This window comes from Zea mays, chromosome 6, assembly GCF_902167145.1.
Source record: "Zea mays cultivar B73 chromosome 6, Zm-B73-REFERENCE-NAM-5.0, whole genome shotgun sequence".
NCBI classification, from domain to species: domain Eukaryota; kingdom Viridiplantae; phylum Streptophyta; class Magnoliopsida; order Poales; family Poaceae; genus Zea; species Zea mays.
Window position 1 is genome coordinate 74,370,806 of NC_050101.1, and position 13,632 is coordinate 74,384,437.

At 43.2% G+C, this 13,632-nt stretch overlaps 2 protein-coding genes across 6 annotated transcripts; both read right to left on the reverse strand.

Moving 5' to 3' along the window:
• Nucleotides 1-6,800: 6,800 nt before the first annotated feature.
• Nucleotides 6,801-8,244, reverse strand: LOC103649298 (helicase protein MOM1). Its single transcript, XM_035959938.1, is given in 7 exon segments — nucleotides 6,801-6,908; nucleotides 6,995-7,099; nucleotides 7,238-7,323; nucleotides 7,412-7,556; nucleotides 7,683-7,732; nucleotides 8,078-8,114; nucleotides 8,116-8,244. Coding segments are annotated over 7 exon segments (660 nt in total).
• Nucleotides 8,245-8,633: 389 nt separating this feature from the next.
• On the reverse strand, nucleotides 8,634-11,638 carry LOC109940311 (uncharacterized). Of its 5 annotated transcripts, none has more exons than XR_004850182.1 (5): nucleotides 11,416-11,638; nucleotides 11,158-11,285; nucleotides 10,769-11,000; nucleotides 9,230-10,616; nucleotides 8,634-8,964 (listed from the first exon to the last, which is right to left on the reverse strand). XR_004850182.1 is itself a non-coding variant. In XM_020539755.1 (5 exons), exons 1-4 carry the CDS (start codon nucleotides 11,218-11,220, stop codon nucleotides 9,253-9,255), a joined length of 363 nt encoding a protein of 120 aa, XP_020395344.1. In that variant the 5' UTR covers nucleotides 11,221-11,638; the 3' UTR covers nucleotides 8,634-8,964; nucleotides 9,230-9,252. The 5 variants fall into 5 exon arrangements, 1 of the variants encoding a protein (XP_020395344.1); XR_004850183.1 differs by having other exon boundaries at nucleotides 10,769-10,842; nucleotides 10,969-11,000; nucleotides 11,158-11,638; XM_020539755.1 differs by having other exon boundaries at nucleotides 9,230-9,297; nucleotides 10,518-10,616; nucleotides 10,769-10,924; nucleotides 11,158-11,638.
• Between the last annotated feature and the right edge of the window lie 1,994 nt (nucleotides 11,639-13,632).

Consider the following 13,632-nt stretch of genomic DNA (forward strand, 5'->3'; position numbering starts at 1 on the left):
AAAAATGATAATCATGTTACTTAGCATAAGTTACGACCTATTCCAGAAGCGTACCGGAAACTTCGAGCAACATGCTCACTAAACATGGTCGTGAACTTGACATCCACATGTTTAAAAATTGTATAAAACACAAACAAAGTCAGAAAATCATAAAACTTGTCTACGTGTCATGATATCATATGTACTGGCTGTGATAAAAATTTTGGAATGTTTGGAGAAAGTTGTGAGACACTATGAGTAGAAACCTAGAAGATCCACATTGAAACTCTATGATTTCATGTGTAGTCCTCTTAGGTTTCTACACATAGTGTCTCACAACTTTCTCCAAACATTCTAAAATTTTTATCACAGCCTGTACATATGATATCATGACACGTGGACAAGTTTCATGATTTTCTGACTTTGTTTGTGTTTTATACAATTTTTAAACATGTGGATGCCAAGTTCACGACCATGTTTAGTGAGCATGTTGCTCGAAGTTTCCAGTACGCTTCTGGAATCGGTCGTAACTTATGCTAAGTAACATGAATATCATTTTTTCATGCACGTTTTCCAAGTTTCGAGTGACCTGCAGTTCAAATCTGAATTTTCCGAAGAATTTCAAATAAACGAACTAAATTTACTAACGATTGAAAACTCTGTTATAATTGTCCACAAATGATACATGTAGGTCTATATAGTGTAGGAACATACCACAAAAAGTTTGGGAGACAAAATAAAAAAAATAAAAATATACTTTGCCGAGTGTTTAGGGATGACACTCGGCAAAGACAGCTTTGCCGAGTGCCAACTGGGTGGCACTCGACAAAGAATAGGGAAAGAGTCTTTGCCGAGTGTCCCCTGGGCGACACTCGGCAAAGACAGCTTTGCCGAGTGCTAGCAATCTGGCACTCGGCAAAGTGTATTTTAAAATTTTTAAAAAAACTTGCCGAGTGCCAGATCACGGGCACTCGGCAAAGCACGCTACATACCAACGACCGAGCGCTTCTTCCTCACTCTCTCTCTCACTCACTCTCAACCGCCGCCGCCGCCGCGCCCTCACCGTCGCCGCGCCCTCGCCGTCGCCGCCGTGCCCTTCCTCGCGCCCGCGCCCGCGCCCGCGCCGCCGCGCCCGTCGTCGCCACCGTGCCCGCAGCCACGCCCGCCGTGCCCTCGCGCTCGCGCAGCGCCGCCGCAGCCGCGCCCGCCATCGCCACCGTGCCCGCAGCCTTGCCCGCGCCCGCCGTGCCCCTCGCTCGCCATGCCTCTCGCCCGCCGTTGTGCCCGCGCCCGCCGTGCCCCTCGCCCACCGCGCCCGCGCCGCCGTGCCCGCGCTCGCCGTGCCATGCCTCTCGCTTGCCGTGCCCTCGCCCTCGCCCATCGTGCCCCTCGCCTAGCCCCTCGCCCTCGCCCGTGCCCCTGCCGCGCTCCTCGCCGTGCCCCCGCCCACCGCCCCCGCCATTCCCCCGCCGTTTCCCCGCCGTGCCCTCGCCCGCCCGGCGCCTCGCCCGCGACCCGTCGTCTAGCCCGTGACCCGTCGTCTCGCCCGTGCCCCGTCGCCTCGCCCGCGACGAAACCTCCAAGGTGATTGCTTGATTTATGTTATACGTGTATGATTTATATGAAATGATTAGTTTTAATATTGAGTTAATTATATACGTGTATGATTAGGTTAATATGTAGTATTGTTGATTGCCGGCCATCGTGCCCTTGAATTATGTGTGGATGTCAGCCATCGTGCTAATAGTTTTATTTGCAGGATTTTGAAACCTCCCCGTGCAGGGGAGGTGCTGCCGAAATTTTCTGTTGCTAGGTTTCTGTTAGAGGATGGAGGACCGTGAGTGGATGTACACGAGCCGTAGAGGAAGGAACGATGTCACCACTGAATGGATTAGAAAGATCGATGATTTCGTGGAACGGGCATATGACGAAGCTGCTAAAGGAGCGAGTCTAGTCCCATGCCCGTGCAACAAATGTGACAATCGGAAAAGAAAACCAAAGAAGGCCATGGTAGAACATATTTGGAAGAATGGATTTACGCCGGGCTATACTCGGTGGATATTTCATGGTGAAGCGCATTGTACGAGAGAGGAGGTGTTGAGACAACGTGTCGAGGATTATGACGCGGATGCGGGGGTAGCGGATATGTTGAATGACTATCAGGAGGCACAGTACACGGGAGGATGTATGGATGACGAGCCAGAGCCGACTGCAAAGGCGTTCTATGACATGTTCGACGCGGCACAGAAGCCCCTTCACGGCCAGACAAAGGTTTCTCAACTGGATGCCATTGGGCGTGTAATGGCGTTCAAGTCGCAGTACAGCATGAGTAGAGATGCATTCGATGGCTTGTTGACGGTTATTGGGAGTCTGCTTCTGGATGATCACGTTCTGCCAAAGAGCATGTACGAGGCACAGAAACTACTTTGTGCACTCAAGATGACGTATGAGCAGATTCATGCTTGTCCGAAGGGCTGCGTGCTATTTAGGAAAGAATACGCGGAGGCAAAGTACTGTCCCAAGTGTAATTCGTCTAGGTTTATGGAGGTAGACTCTGGTGATGGACAGAAGAGGCAGCTCGACATCCCCTTGACAATCCTACGACACCTTCCGTTCATACCGAGGATCCAGCGTCTTTACATGACAGAGGAATCCGCGAAACAGATGACATGGCACAAAAATGGAAAACGATACAATCCTGACAAGATGGTGCACGCATCCGATGGTGAAGCATGGAAACACTTTGATGACATTCACCGTGAGAAAGCCGAAGAGGCTCGTAATGTACGTGTTGCGTTGGCCACAGATGGGTTCAATCCCTATGGAATGAGCGCTGCCCCGTACACATGTTGGCCCGTGTTTGTTATCCCAATCAATCACCCCCCTGGTGTGTGCTTTCAAAGGCAGAATATATTTGTGTCATTGATAATTCCCGGACACCCGGGGAACAAAATGGGCGTGTACATGGAGCCTTTGATCGATGAATTGGTACGTGCCTGGGAGGAAGGGGTATGGACGTATGACCGAGCTACGAAGACAAACTTTAGAATGCATGTTTGGTACCAGTACTCCATGCATGACTTACCGGCGTATGGGCTATTCTGTGCCTGGTGTGTTCACGGTAAGTTCCCATGCCCAGTTTGCAAGGAAGCTCTCAGGTTCATTTGGTTGAAAAAGGGTGGCAAATATTCGTCCTTCGATAAACATCGACAATTTCTTCCTGCTGACCATCCATTCTGCCTAGACATCAAGAACTTTACGAAAGGTGTCCTAGTGACAGACCGCCCACCTGCAACGATGACGAGTGCCGAAATTCGTCAACAGATAGATGGGCTCGTGGCCAATACAGAAGGTGGTTTTGTGGGATATGGTGAGCAGCATATGTGGACACATAAGTCTGGCTTGACTCGGCTCCCCTATTATGACGACCTGCTCCTTCCACACAACATTGACGTGATGCACACTGAAAAGAATGTTGCCGAGGCACTGTGGGCAACAATTATGGACATTCCTGATAAGTCAAAGGATAATGTGAAGGCAAGAGTGGATCTGGCAGCGTTATGTGATAGACCAAAACTAGAGATGAAGCCGCCAAGTGGCGGAAAGACGTGGAGAAGGCCTAAGGCCGATTTCGTCCTAAGCAGGGCCCAGAGGAAGGAAGTACTTCAGTGGATCAAGATGTTGATGTTCCCTGATGGGTATGCAGCTAACCTGAGTAGGGGGGGGGTGAACTTATCTACTATGCGAGTCTTAGGGATGAAGAGTCATGACTTCCACATATGGATTGAACGGATTCTTCCTGCGATGGTTCGAGGCTATGTCCCTGAGCATGTCTGGCTAGCGCTTTCAGAGTTGAGCTATTTCTTCCGTCAGCTTTGTGCAAAAGAGTTATCTCGGACCGTGGTTGCAGACTTGGAAAGATTGGCCCCCGTGTTACTGTGTAAGCTTGAGAAGATATTTCCACCCGGCTTCTTCAATCCAATGCAGCATTTGATTCTTCATCTCCCCTATGAGGCACGAATGGGGGGCCCCGTGCAGGGACGTTGGTGCTATCCAATCGAGAGATGTCTAAAGACTATTCGAAATAAATATAGAAATAAATGCAAAATCGAGGCTTCCATTGCAGAGGCATACATTCTAGAGGAGGTATCAAACTTCACAACAACTTATTATGGTGACAAACTGCCGAGCGTGCATAATCCACCCCCTCGTTACAATGATGGCGACAATGAATTGAACCTTAGCATATTTCGAGGCCAACTCGGAAGCGCAAGTCGCTCGACCACCAAGACCCTGACACATGAAGAGTGGCGGCATATCATGCTATACGTATTGACCAACCTTGAAGAGGTGACGCCATACATGGAACAATTTCTTCATGAATTCTGGCGTCGATCAAGGGACCCCACTCCACAGGAATATGACACTCTTCTTAGAAAGGGTGCGAGAAATGGGTTGCCCGATTTCATTTCCTGGTTCAAACGTAAGGTACGTGTTTAGTTTGTAAAAGAGATACGTCTTTGAACTCAATTTAGCGTCTTTTAACTTGCGAATACTTGCAGGGCCAAAGAGATCCGTCTATGAGTGCCGAGTTGAGACAAGTAGCCAACGACTTTGCTTATAGGGTCAAGAAATATTCTGGGTATGACGTCAATGGATACCGTTTTCGCACAACACACTACGACAAAAGTCGGCCCAATCGGAAAACAACGTGTTCTGGAGTCTTTACGCCGGGCCTTGACAATGTCGATTACTTTGGATGAATCGAAGAAATATATGAGCTCAATTTTTATGGTTCCAAACCTCTTACTCCAGTGATATTCAGATGTCATTGGTTTGACCCTCAAGTGACGAGACGGACACATTCTAATCTTGGGATAGTCGAAATTCGACAAGATTCCACCTTAGCAGGAGACAATGTCTATATCGTGGCCCAACAGGCCACACAAGTGTATTATCTCCCATATGCGTGTCAAACGAAAGAACATCTTAAGGGTTGGGATGTTGTGTATAAGGTATCGCCGCATGGGAGGTTACCTGTTCCTAACGATGAAGATTACAACTTAGACCCGGACACATATGATGGAGAGTTCTTCCAAGAAGATGGGCTAGAAGGGCGATTTGAGATAGACTTAACTGAGGCTATCGGAATGGACGTAGATATTGAAATGGTTGTTGATGAGGGGGATGATGAGGTGCAAAATGATAATGACTTAGTAATCCTTGAAGGCAATGACATTAATGATGAGGTTGCGTCTTCCGATGGTGTTGAGATTGAAATGCTTGATAGTGATGATGAGAGTTATGATCCGGCTAACCCCGACACATATGAAGATTATTTTTAATCGATGTAATGCTATATGACTTTTTATTTCGCACCTATTTTTAAATACATCTTTTTATATGTGCTTATTTGTTTACTCTTAATTGCAGGTTGTTGGACAAATATGGTGGGCGGTTGGCTGAGTAGGAGGAGGGGGAGGAGGCGTAGGACGACAGACGAGGCAGAGCAGGCAGCGCAGCAGGACGAGGCAGAGCAGGCGGCACAGCAGCAGGCGGCGCCTCAGGATGACGACAACCAGCAGCAGGACGACGATGACCAGCAGCATGACGCCTCAGGTTCAGGCGGCTCTAGTTCGAGGAGCATCTACCTACAAGGCCCCACGAGTCTCCCTTAGCGTCCCATACTTCGGGACAGACGGCCGCTGATTCGGCCGGAAGGGGAGAGGTATGTAACTTTATGTTCTTCATTCTTGTTCATATTATGTGTTCAAAATCATAATATAAACTAATACTTTTTATTTATCACTTGGACAGGTCTTGGACAGTTTTGGATTATGCTGGGGGTCATCGTCGCCCCCCCAATGGCATCCTCGGCCTGCTGTGCAGGGAACACTTCCCTGGACTTGTGGAGTACGCCGGAGTGACGAGCCCAGCCTTCACCTTCGACCACTACGCCGCCGCCCCCGATGCAGTAGACTGGGACGACAGGGAATTCAATAACAAGGCGGAGCGGGTGAAGCAAGAGCTGTGGGTAAGTCTTAGTATAATGTAAAATATGTCGCATTCGTTGCAAATTCTTGAAATAATGTATGGATACATCGTTTTTGTATGCAGGATTTCTTCAGATGCGATGCTGGATACGAGGCTAGGGCGGATGTGGTGGCCACCACGAGCTGTAAGAAGCTCGTCGTGGACATGCACTATGAGGCCCGCATCCAGGCCATCATCACCTACCACGGCTCCGTCCTTTGGGAGAGGGTGACCAAACCTCAAGCCCAAACCATGTCGTTGACCAGGGAGCAGTACCTGCAGGTAAAGTCATGCATGTTTGGTACCAGTACTCCATGCATGAATTTTATTTTATCTTCTGATATGCACTTTACATGTTTACTTTGTAGATGATTCCACATTGGTCCACCGCACATCCTCTGTGCTGGGAGCAGATGGTGGATAGGTGGTGTTTGGCTGAGTGGGACGAGGCGCACACAGCTAGCCGGGAACGGCGTTTGATGATGCAAGGCCCCTCCCACCACCAAGGCAGCCGAAGCCTGGGCCAATATGCCGAAGCATGGGTACGCCACCTTTTTTTATTTAGATACTAGGAGAGTGCCCGTGCGTTGCAACGGGAACGTATAAAACCACGATAAACTATATACAAATGTGTGTTATACTTTTATAGGTCAGTGCTCGTGCGTTGCAACAAAGACATATAATATCTCGATAACTTATATATACACATGTGTTATATATACAAAATGTGTCTTATATTGTTATAGTAAGATGCCTGTCCTAACGATACTACGAACCTATAAGCCTGCCTACGATGGAGCCTCATTGCATTCATGAGTCAATTCATCTGAAGCAAGGGCAACTGAATCTCGATGATCCAACTCAGTGTATTTCAGAAAAGAAGCAGCACGCCAACACTGAAACAAGTAATAAAGAAATTTATCATATTTGGTAAATTCAATGTAAAAGCAAACAAAGTAACACCGGTTGGTGCCTAGCTTACCAAGGCTATGTTGAACGCATGCAGTATGCTCCGTGGCTCCCGCACAACTAAATGATTATGTAAAAGATATTCAAGGAACTGGTTGGCCAGAAAGAGTACATTATCCTGCAGTTGTGAATAATGAAAAAATAGTTTAGAACCAGAGGATCATATACTTTCACAAATAATGATATCAGAAGGACACTAAATGCAACGATAGGAGCAGAGAGGGAGGGAAAAAGTTAGCAGGAAGATTATACATACTGGTAGCTTTAACACCGTATTTAGCTTTGACAGCTCACGCTTAAGTTCAGCGTGAAGACTTTTAGGTGTTCTCATGTTTTCCACTCCTTCAGAATGAATTTATTAGAAAAATGTAATATCTACTCCTACAGAACAAAAATACTACTTTCAAATTGTAATTTCAGATTGTTTTACCTGTCTCAGGAAGTAGATGAAGGTCAGCACTTGGAGTACTCATTTCAGGAAGCAGGTCATGATTATTTACAGAACACAGATGATCATTATCAAAATCAGGATGGCACCCATCTAGCAATCTCTGAAGTTTCTGAAATTGAATTTCCTTAAACTATAAAGAACAGAAAATGTAGGTTTCAGTAGCCAAAAAATAACAAGTGGGGAGTAATGTAAATCAGGTAAAGAGTACGCAATTAGAGAAGAAGAATCATTTATCTGCTTTCAGGCATACCTTCTTTGTTTTTGTGGAGACAGTTGATTGCTTGGATTTAGCAACTTCATCTACAAAATTAGACACAAATTAGATATGCTAACATATTTGCATGAAACGTGTCGTAAATAGCCAATAGTGGTTATCACATTTCTCTTCCATATGGAATCTAGTGTAGATGTTTAGCAAAAAAAATGTTGCATATATGTCCAACACACTATGTTTTTGGTAAAAATTCCAGATGCTTATTTCTTGTATGCATTTAATTGTGTAAATTTTCTAATCCCGTGTGTTACTATCAGTTTATTCCCATATGAAACTTCAACTGTTTGTAAGAAATAGACAACCCCTTGATTTTGCTGGTAAACAACAAAAACAATTTGTGGTCTAGTGGATAAGGAGAGGATATCAAGTACCTATGTGTTTCCCTTTTAGGGGTGTAAATAGTCCCAAGTCCCAAGTAGTGACTTGTCCGCGTATCTGAGGCGCAGCAGCGCTGCAAGCTCGCTGCAGGCCGTGGGATAGTCCCAGGGTCGCGACTCATATGAATTGGGCCCACAAGCTCAAACAAAATTCCTCCCATCGAAGTTGCAGGAAAATTCTAAGAAACAGTACAACACCTGCACATGCACGAATAGAAAGTAATATACAACAGCATTTTGCCATTAGTACCGATAAAGACGGGTTGACTCATATTGGATTTGGCAACATTTTGCTTAAATTTATGGTAACACATTATGTGTTGCATTGTTGTTGAGCCGTATAACAATGTCAACATTTAGAATGGATGAGAGAACATATATGTGTTGCAAGAAATAAACCATTTATTGCCATTCATTGAATAAAAAGTAATATACAACAGCATTTTGCCATTAGTAAATGAGACGCCAATTCATCCAAGGCACAAACACGATTGCATTGGACAAACCATTTCTCATTCAAATAAAATAGTCAATATACCGAGTAGCACAACATAAAATAATCACCGCTTAATGCGTGTACAAATATTATTGAAGATAGATAAACACATGATTCATCCTAAACAATCCTGAACTTCATCCTAGGTAAATTAGAAAAGCTTTTTTTGATAGCATAGTCTTCACATTCTGTAGAAATCTTGCAGCTCTGAAATTGAAAAGAAAATAGAATCAAGTGTGGATTCATAGTGTAGCTCTAAAAATGGAATTTGCAACTCTAAAACTGAAATTTGGCAGCTCTAGTACTGAAATCTGCAGCTTTGAAACTAAAATCTGCAGCTCTGAAACTGAAATCAGCTGACATATCTGAAACTTCATCCTAGACACTGAAAATGATGAACAACAAGAAGATATTTCAGAAAAATAATTGTGGTGGATTCATCATGCTGATGCACAAATAAATGAGAATGCATCTTCAATGAAGAATGCATCTCCATTGAAGAATGACCCACAATATGACAAAGGAAATAATTAGTTAGGTCGACACTTGAAATATATATTAAAGATATATGCTTAGGGAGAAGGGAATAATGGTAGATAAAATATAACTTGTGAAAGAAAAAAACTTAAGTTCTTATAAAACACTTATACCTTCGTCTCAGGTCTCACAAGCCTCATTGCAACTTCTGTTGTTGTGTTGGCAGCAGCAAGAACATCAGCTGATAGGGCCATTTGCAATTACATGTGTATGTGCCATCACAGCAATAAAGGCATCAATACGACCCACTATTTCAGTCCCAGGAAGTTCATGAGTAGACGAGATAACAGAGTACCTTTCGTATTGTTTTAAAAAAAATCAGATTATTGAACTTATGTATATCAATAGGAAGTAATCACAATTTCACATGAAACAAATGCACTTTAGAGGAAAAGGTGTTTATGGGTCACTCATTAAGATATTCGATGAATATCAAACAAATGCAACCCAAGAAAGTTTTCTATTAGTGAGGCCCGGGCATGAAAGAAGTACATGTAGATCTCTTCCCCAGTCAACAGGATCGCTGACAACAAATACTCTATTAACTCGCTCTACATAAACATCATATGATGGGTGCACTTTGGTAGACATGTAACTATCTGTTTGCCCAACTTTTCAAGTCTTGAAAGGAGCCACGGGGTCTATATCTTTATAATATGATGCATATTCATCTATGGACATAACTTTTCTGTAGATACAGATGACTCACGAGGAATTCAGAACAATAAGTTTGACCAATGATTGTAATAGCGACATGAAGAATTACCTAAATCCATATTTAGGTAATGCTAACACCTAAAACTTTTTCTATGTTGGAGAAATGTTAACACCTAAAACTTTTAAGAAATATCCCAAAACAGGGAGCTAGTATGTGACAATGATAGCAAAACATTGTGTGCAAATGGCGCAGTGAATTAGTTATCGTTCATTAAAAACATAAATGAAGTCTTCAGGGTACCTAAAAAAGAACAATAAATGTGATCCATAATATTTAACCCTAGTAGCCTTAATTAGCAAATAGGAATAGCAACATTGTCAGAACAAATTACTCTCACAGGTTCCCACTCCAGAAATGAGTAAATGATGCAGCCTACAAATTTTAATTTTCGGTACAAACACGATTTCATAATGGAGTAATACCCAAGACACAATGCCTAATGATGTGAACTCGTTTGACAAAATGCCCAAAATACATGAATGCGTCAAACATGGCCAGACATTCGAGACTATTTGGCCATTATAAACACATGAGCGAGACACTCTCTGAGTCGTCCTGATGAAAGTGCAAAGTGCTTCAATGAATGCAGTAGAGTACGAGAGGAGATGCATCAACAACAAGAAAACAAAGCGAGAGTGAACAATAATAAATTAAAAATTAGTACGCACACAATAGGAGTGTACCTTTGAAAGCCACTGATTGATAGGAAAGCTAGATACCACCGGTGGGTGTTCAGCGGATCCAGATACTACTCTGCCGCCCATGTCTGGCCGCAGCTCCTCCTATTTAGGATCGGATTGGGATGGGGAACTGATGAGATGGAGAAAACATGAAGACATCGATACAAACACAGCATCTAGGCAAGCAGCGGCTAAGTGAGATTGATCGAGACGATGCACTACTGTTTTTGTATGAGAAGGCGCAAGGGTGTTACCTTATTTGGATTAGAGGCGACGGATGCCCCACTCACAACTCGGTGACGACATGGTGTGGGGCAGGTGGGCGGCTCTATATACAGCCCGCGCAGTGGAGGTGGAACCCACGCAAAAAGTGCATGATACCCACACAAGACATCGATCAAATGTGTTTGCTTCAAAAAGGATACATGTTTGTGTTTGAAAAATGAAAACAAACCTGCTATTATGCAGCCAGCCTCAAGCACTTACCTACCAGATTATGACACAATGGATTTTATGTTCTACATGCAATTCATATTTAATACAAAAACCCCTTAACAGGTTATTACAAGTTAAAACAAAAACCCCTTAACTAAGCACTGAAAAACTAAAAATAAGTTTTATTAAAAATATCTAAGCAAATTACCTCTCTTTGAAGTGCTTCATCAAGGTCGGTGGTGTCGTACTGGCGCGCTGTACCAAACTCCATCTCCGATGAAGACACGTCCGACTGCGAGTGCCTCGGCGACCATAGCCCATACGGATTCAACAGCCCTACAGTCGGCAAAACAGAAAGGGAATTTTCGTTCAGAATTGGTAAAATGTGCAGAAAATTCGGCACCAAACAAAGCGCAGAAACGGAAACGAAAGTGGCGAAGCCGGAGAGGTTTAACAGCTCTCCTACAAAATCGAAAATCGATCGTCCTCTTCTGGATGGGGTCTATCACAACAGCAACGGCTCTGGGGTTCAAAGCTTCAAAACTCTGCACATTTATATATTGAACAAATTTAGGCCTACGAGTGCAGTGTTTGGCACTATATAGGATATAAGATATAGAACAGAAGCACAAAAGGTAGATAAGAGAAGAACAACTCCAGTGAGTTGGGATCAATAATTAGCTAATGTCACCCATTTTTCTTTTATGAAAAAACACTCGGGTTAACTGAACTACCAACAAGATGAGTTCATCCACAACTTTCAGGGTGATGGAACCTACATAATGAAGGACTTTGCTCATACTATTAATCTGTATTGTACATCTGACCACGATATCCACAAGAAATGCCAACGAAAAACAAATGGTCCTTTGATAGTATCAATGCCACTTGATTTTAACTAAGCACTGAAAAACTAAAAATAAGTTTTATTAAAAATATCTAAGCAGCATAGTAGTATGATGGAAAGATTTTTTTACCTATCCAATAAGCACATGCCACACTTGTCGCAAGAATTTACATTGGAGAGTGTGTAGTCTTTAAGAGAATAATGCACATCATCAGAATCTTGTGGTAGACAAACATTCTGTTTATAATTACTCAGTGCCTATTTTATTATTTTGTCTTCTGCTACTGCTATCTGCAGTTTACATTAGTTGAACTAAATTGTGACAATGGTAAACAAGTGACAGCAGATTGACACATACATTAAATCTACATTAGTTGAACTAAATTCTTGAGCTCCTAATGATGTAAGTTTATTTTAAAGGAAATCAAAAACTGTGCTCGATGTCGCACAACTTCAAATAAGACACTGGGTATTAGTTTTTGTGTGGGTGAGACTTGAGAATCATATCCATGATTTTTCAGTTTCATCATTTTGTCAGAGTTCACACAGAAACTGAAAATTAATATAGCATACACAATTACAAACAAAGAAGAAAGCCACACACACAAAAAAACACCAAATCCCTTCATACACGGTGGTCCACAGGCGGCTTCACTGTGACGGAGCGGCTTGTTGGTCTGTGCTCGTTTCAACGCGCAGGCTGTTTTCACGACGGTACATAGACTCTGCGCTCTGAATTCACACAGAAACTGTTAGTTAAGCACTGAATCCACTGGGGCCGGAAATAAGGTGTCACATAAACATATTAGTTTATGACCCTCAAACTCTTTTTGTGTGTGTGTGTGTGTGTGTTGGGGTGGGGGGAGGAAAAAGTGATGGTGCAGCTTTCGAAAGTGGTATTGATGAGATCACATACGCAACTAAAAAGCATCTTTATTGAGGCATAAAGATGTCTTTGTTTTGTTGGCTGATCATATTCAAGGTCGATTGTTTCAGTTCAGATATATTGCCTGATATCTCTCTAGCTTGTTGATAATTTCGACAATGTTTAATTGTTTATAATTTTCTTCTCCAGTGGCCCCTTCCAGTTTCCCTTTTTAGACCAAAGATCATTGGTACAGCTTACTGCAGGAAGATCTCTAACACCTAAAAAACACAAACTAACTTAATACTCACCAGAATCTAAACAACCACTATGCAAACTCATCTAAAAACCTACCAGCAAAAAAATGCGACAAATATACAGCCACAGCTGCATTTACCTTCAGCAGTTCATGCAAAACAACACCAGGCTCCTGCTACCTAGCCAAAATTCAACCACAATAGAGAAAACAACACTCTAATTTTGTTCAATGTTGTTTACCATGTTCCTGATAAGCTCTGCCACTCTTTCTTTATCCTTCTGTGATACCATCACCGTCCAGTTCTGCAGCAAGGCCACCAGCTTGAATAAGACCACTACCAGCTACCACCTTGGCTCCTTTATCAAGTTGTTGGAACCTTCACAGCAAAAGAGAATCACCAACCGTTGTCTTTCTATATCTAAAGCCAGGAAGAATAAAAGTCATTACAGTCTACTTTGTTTTGTTAATTCTGACTGCTGATTGGATCCTACAATGGAATGCCATCCACTGAAAGATATTCACCAGTGTAAGAGCTATGCAGTCTTATACGTCCACCTTATGTTGATTCACCACACCACCATAAGTTAAATCTTTGTATAGAGATTTTGTTGTGTCTCCCTGACCTCTCTACCCCCAGATGTAAACTCTACTTTTCCCGAGTTCTCTTGCTGCTTGCCAAACATAAATATAACCAATGGTGTGAAGCATAGCC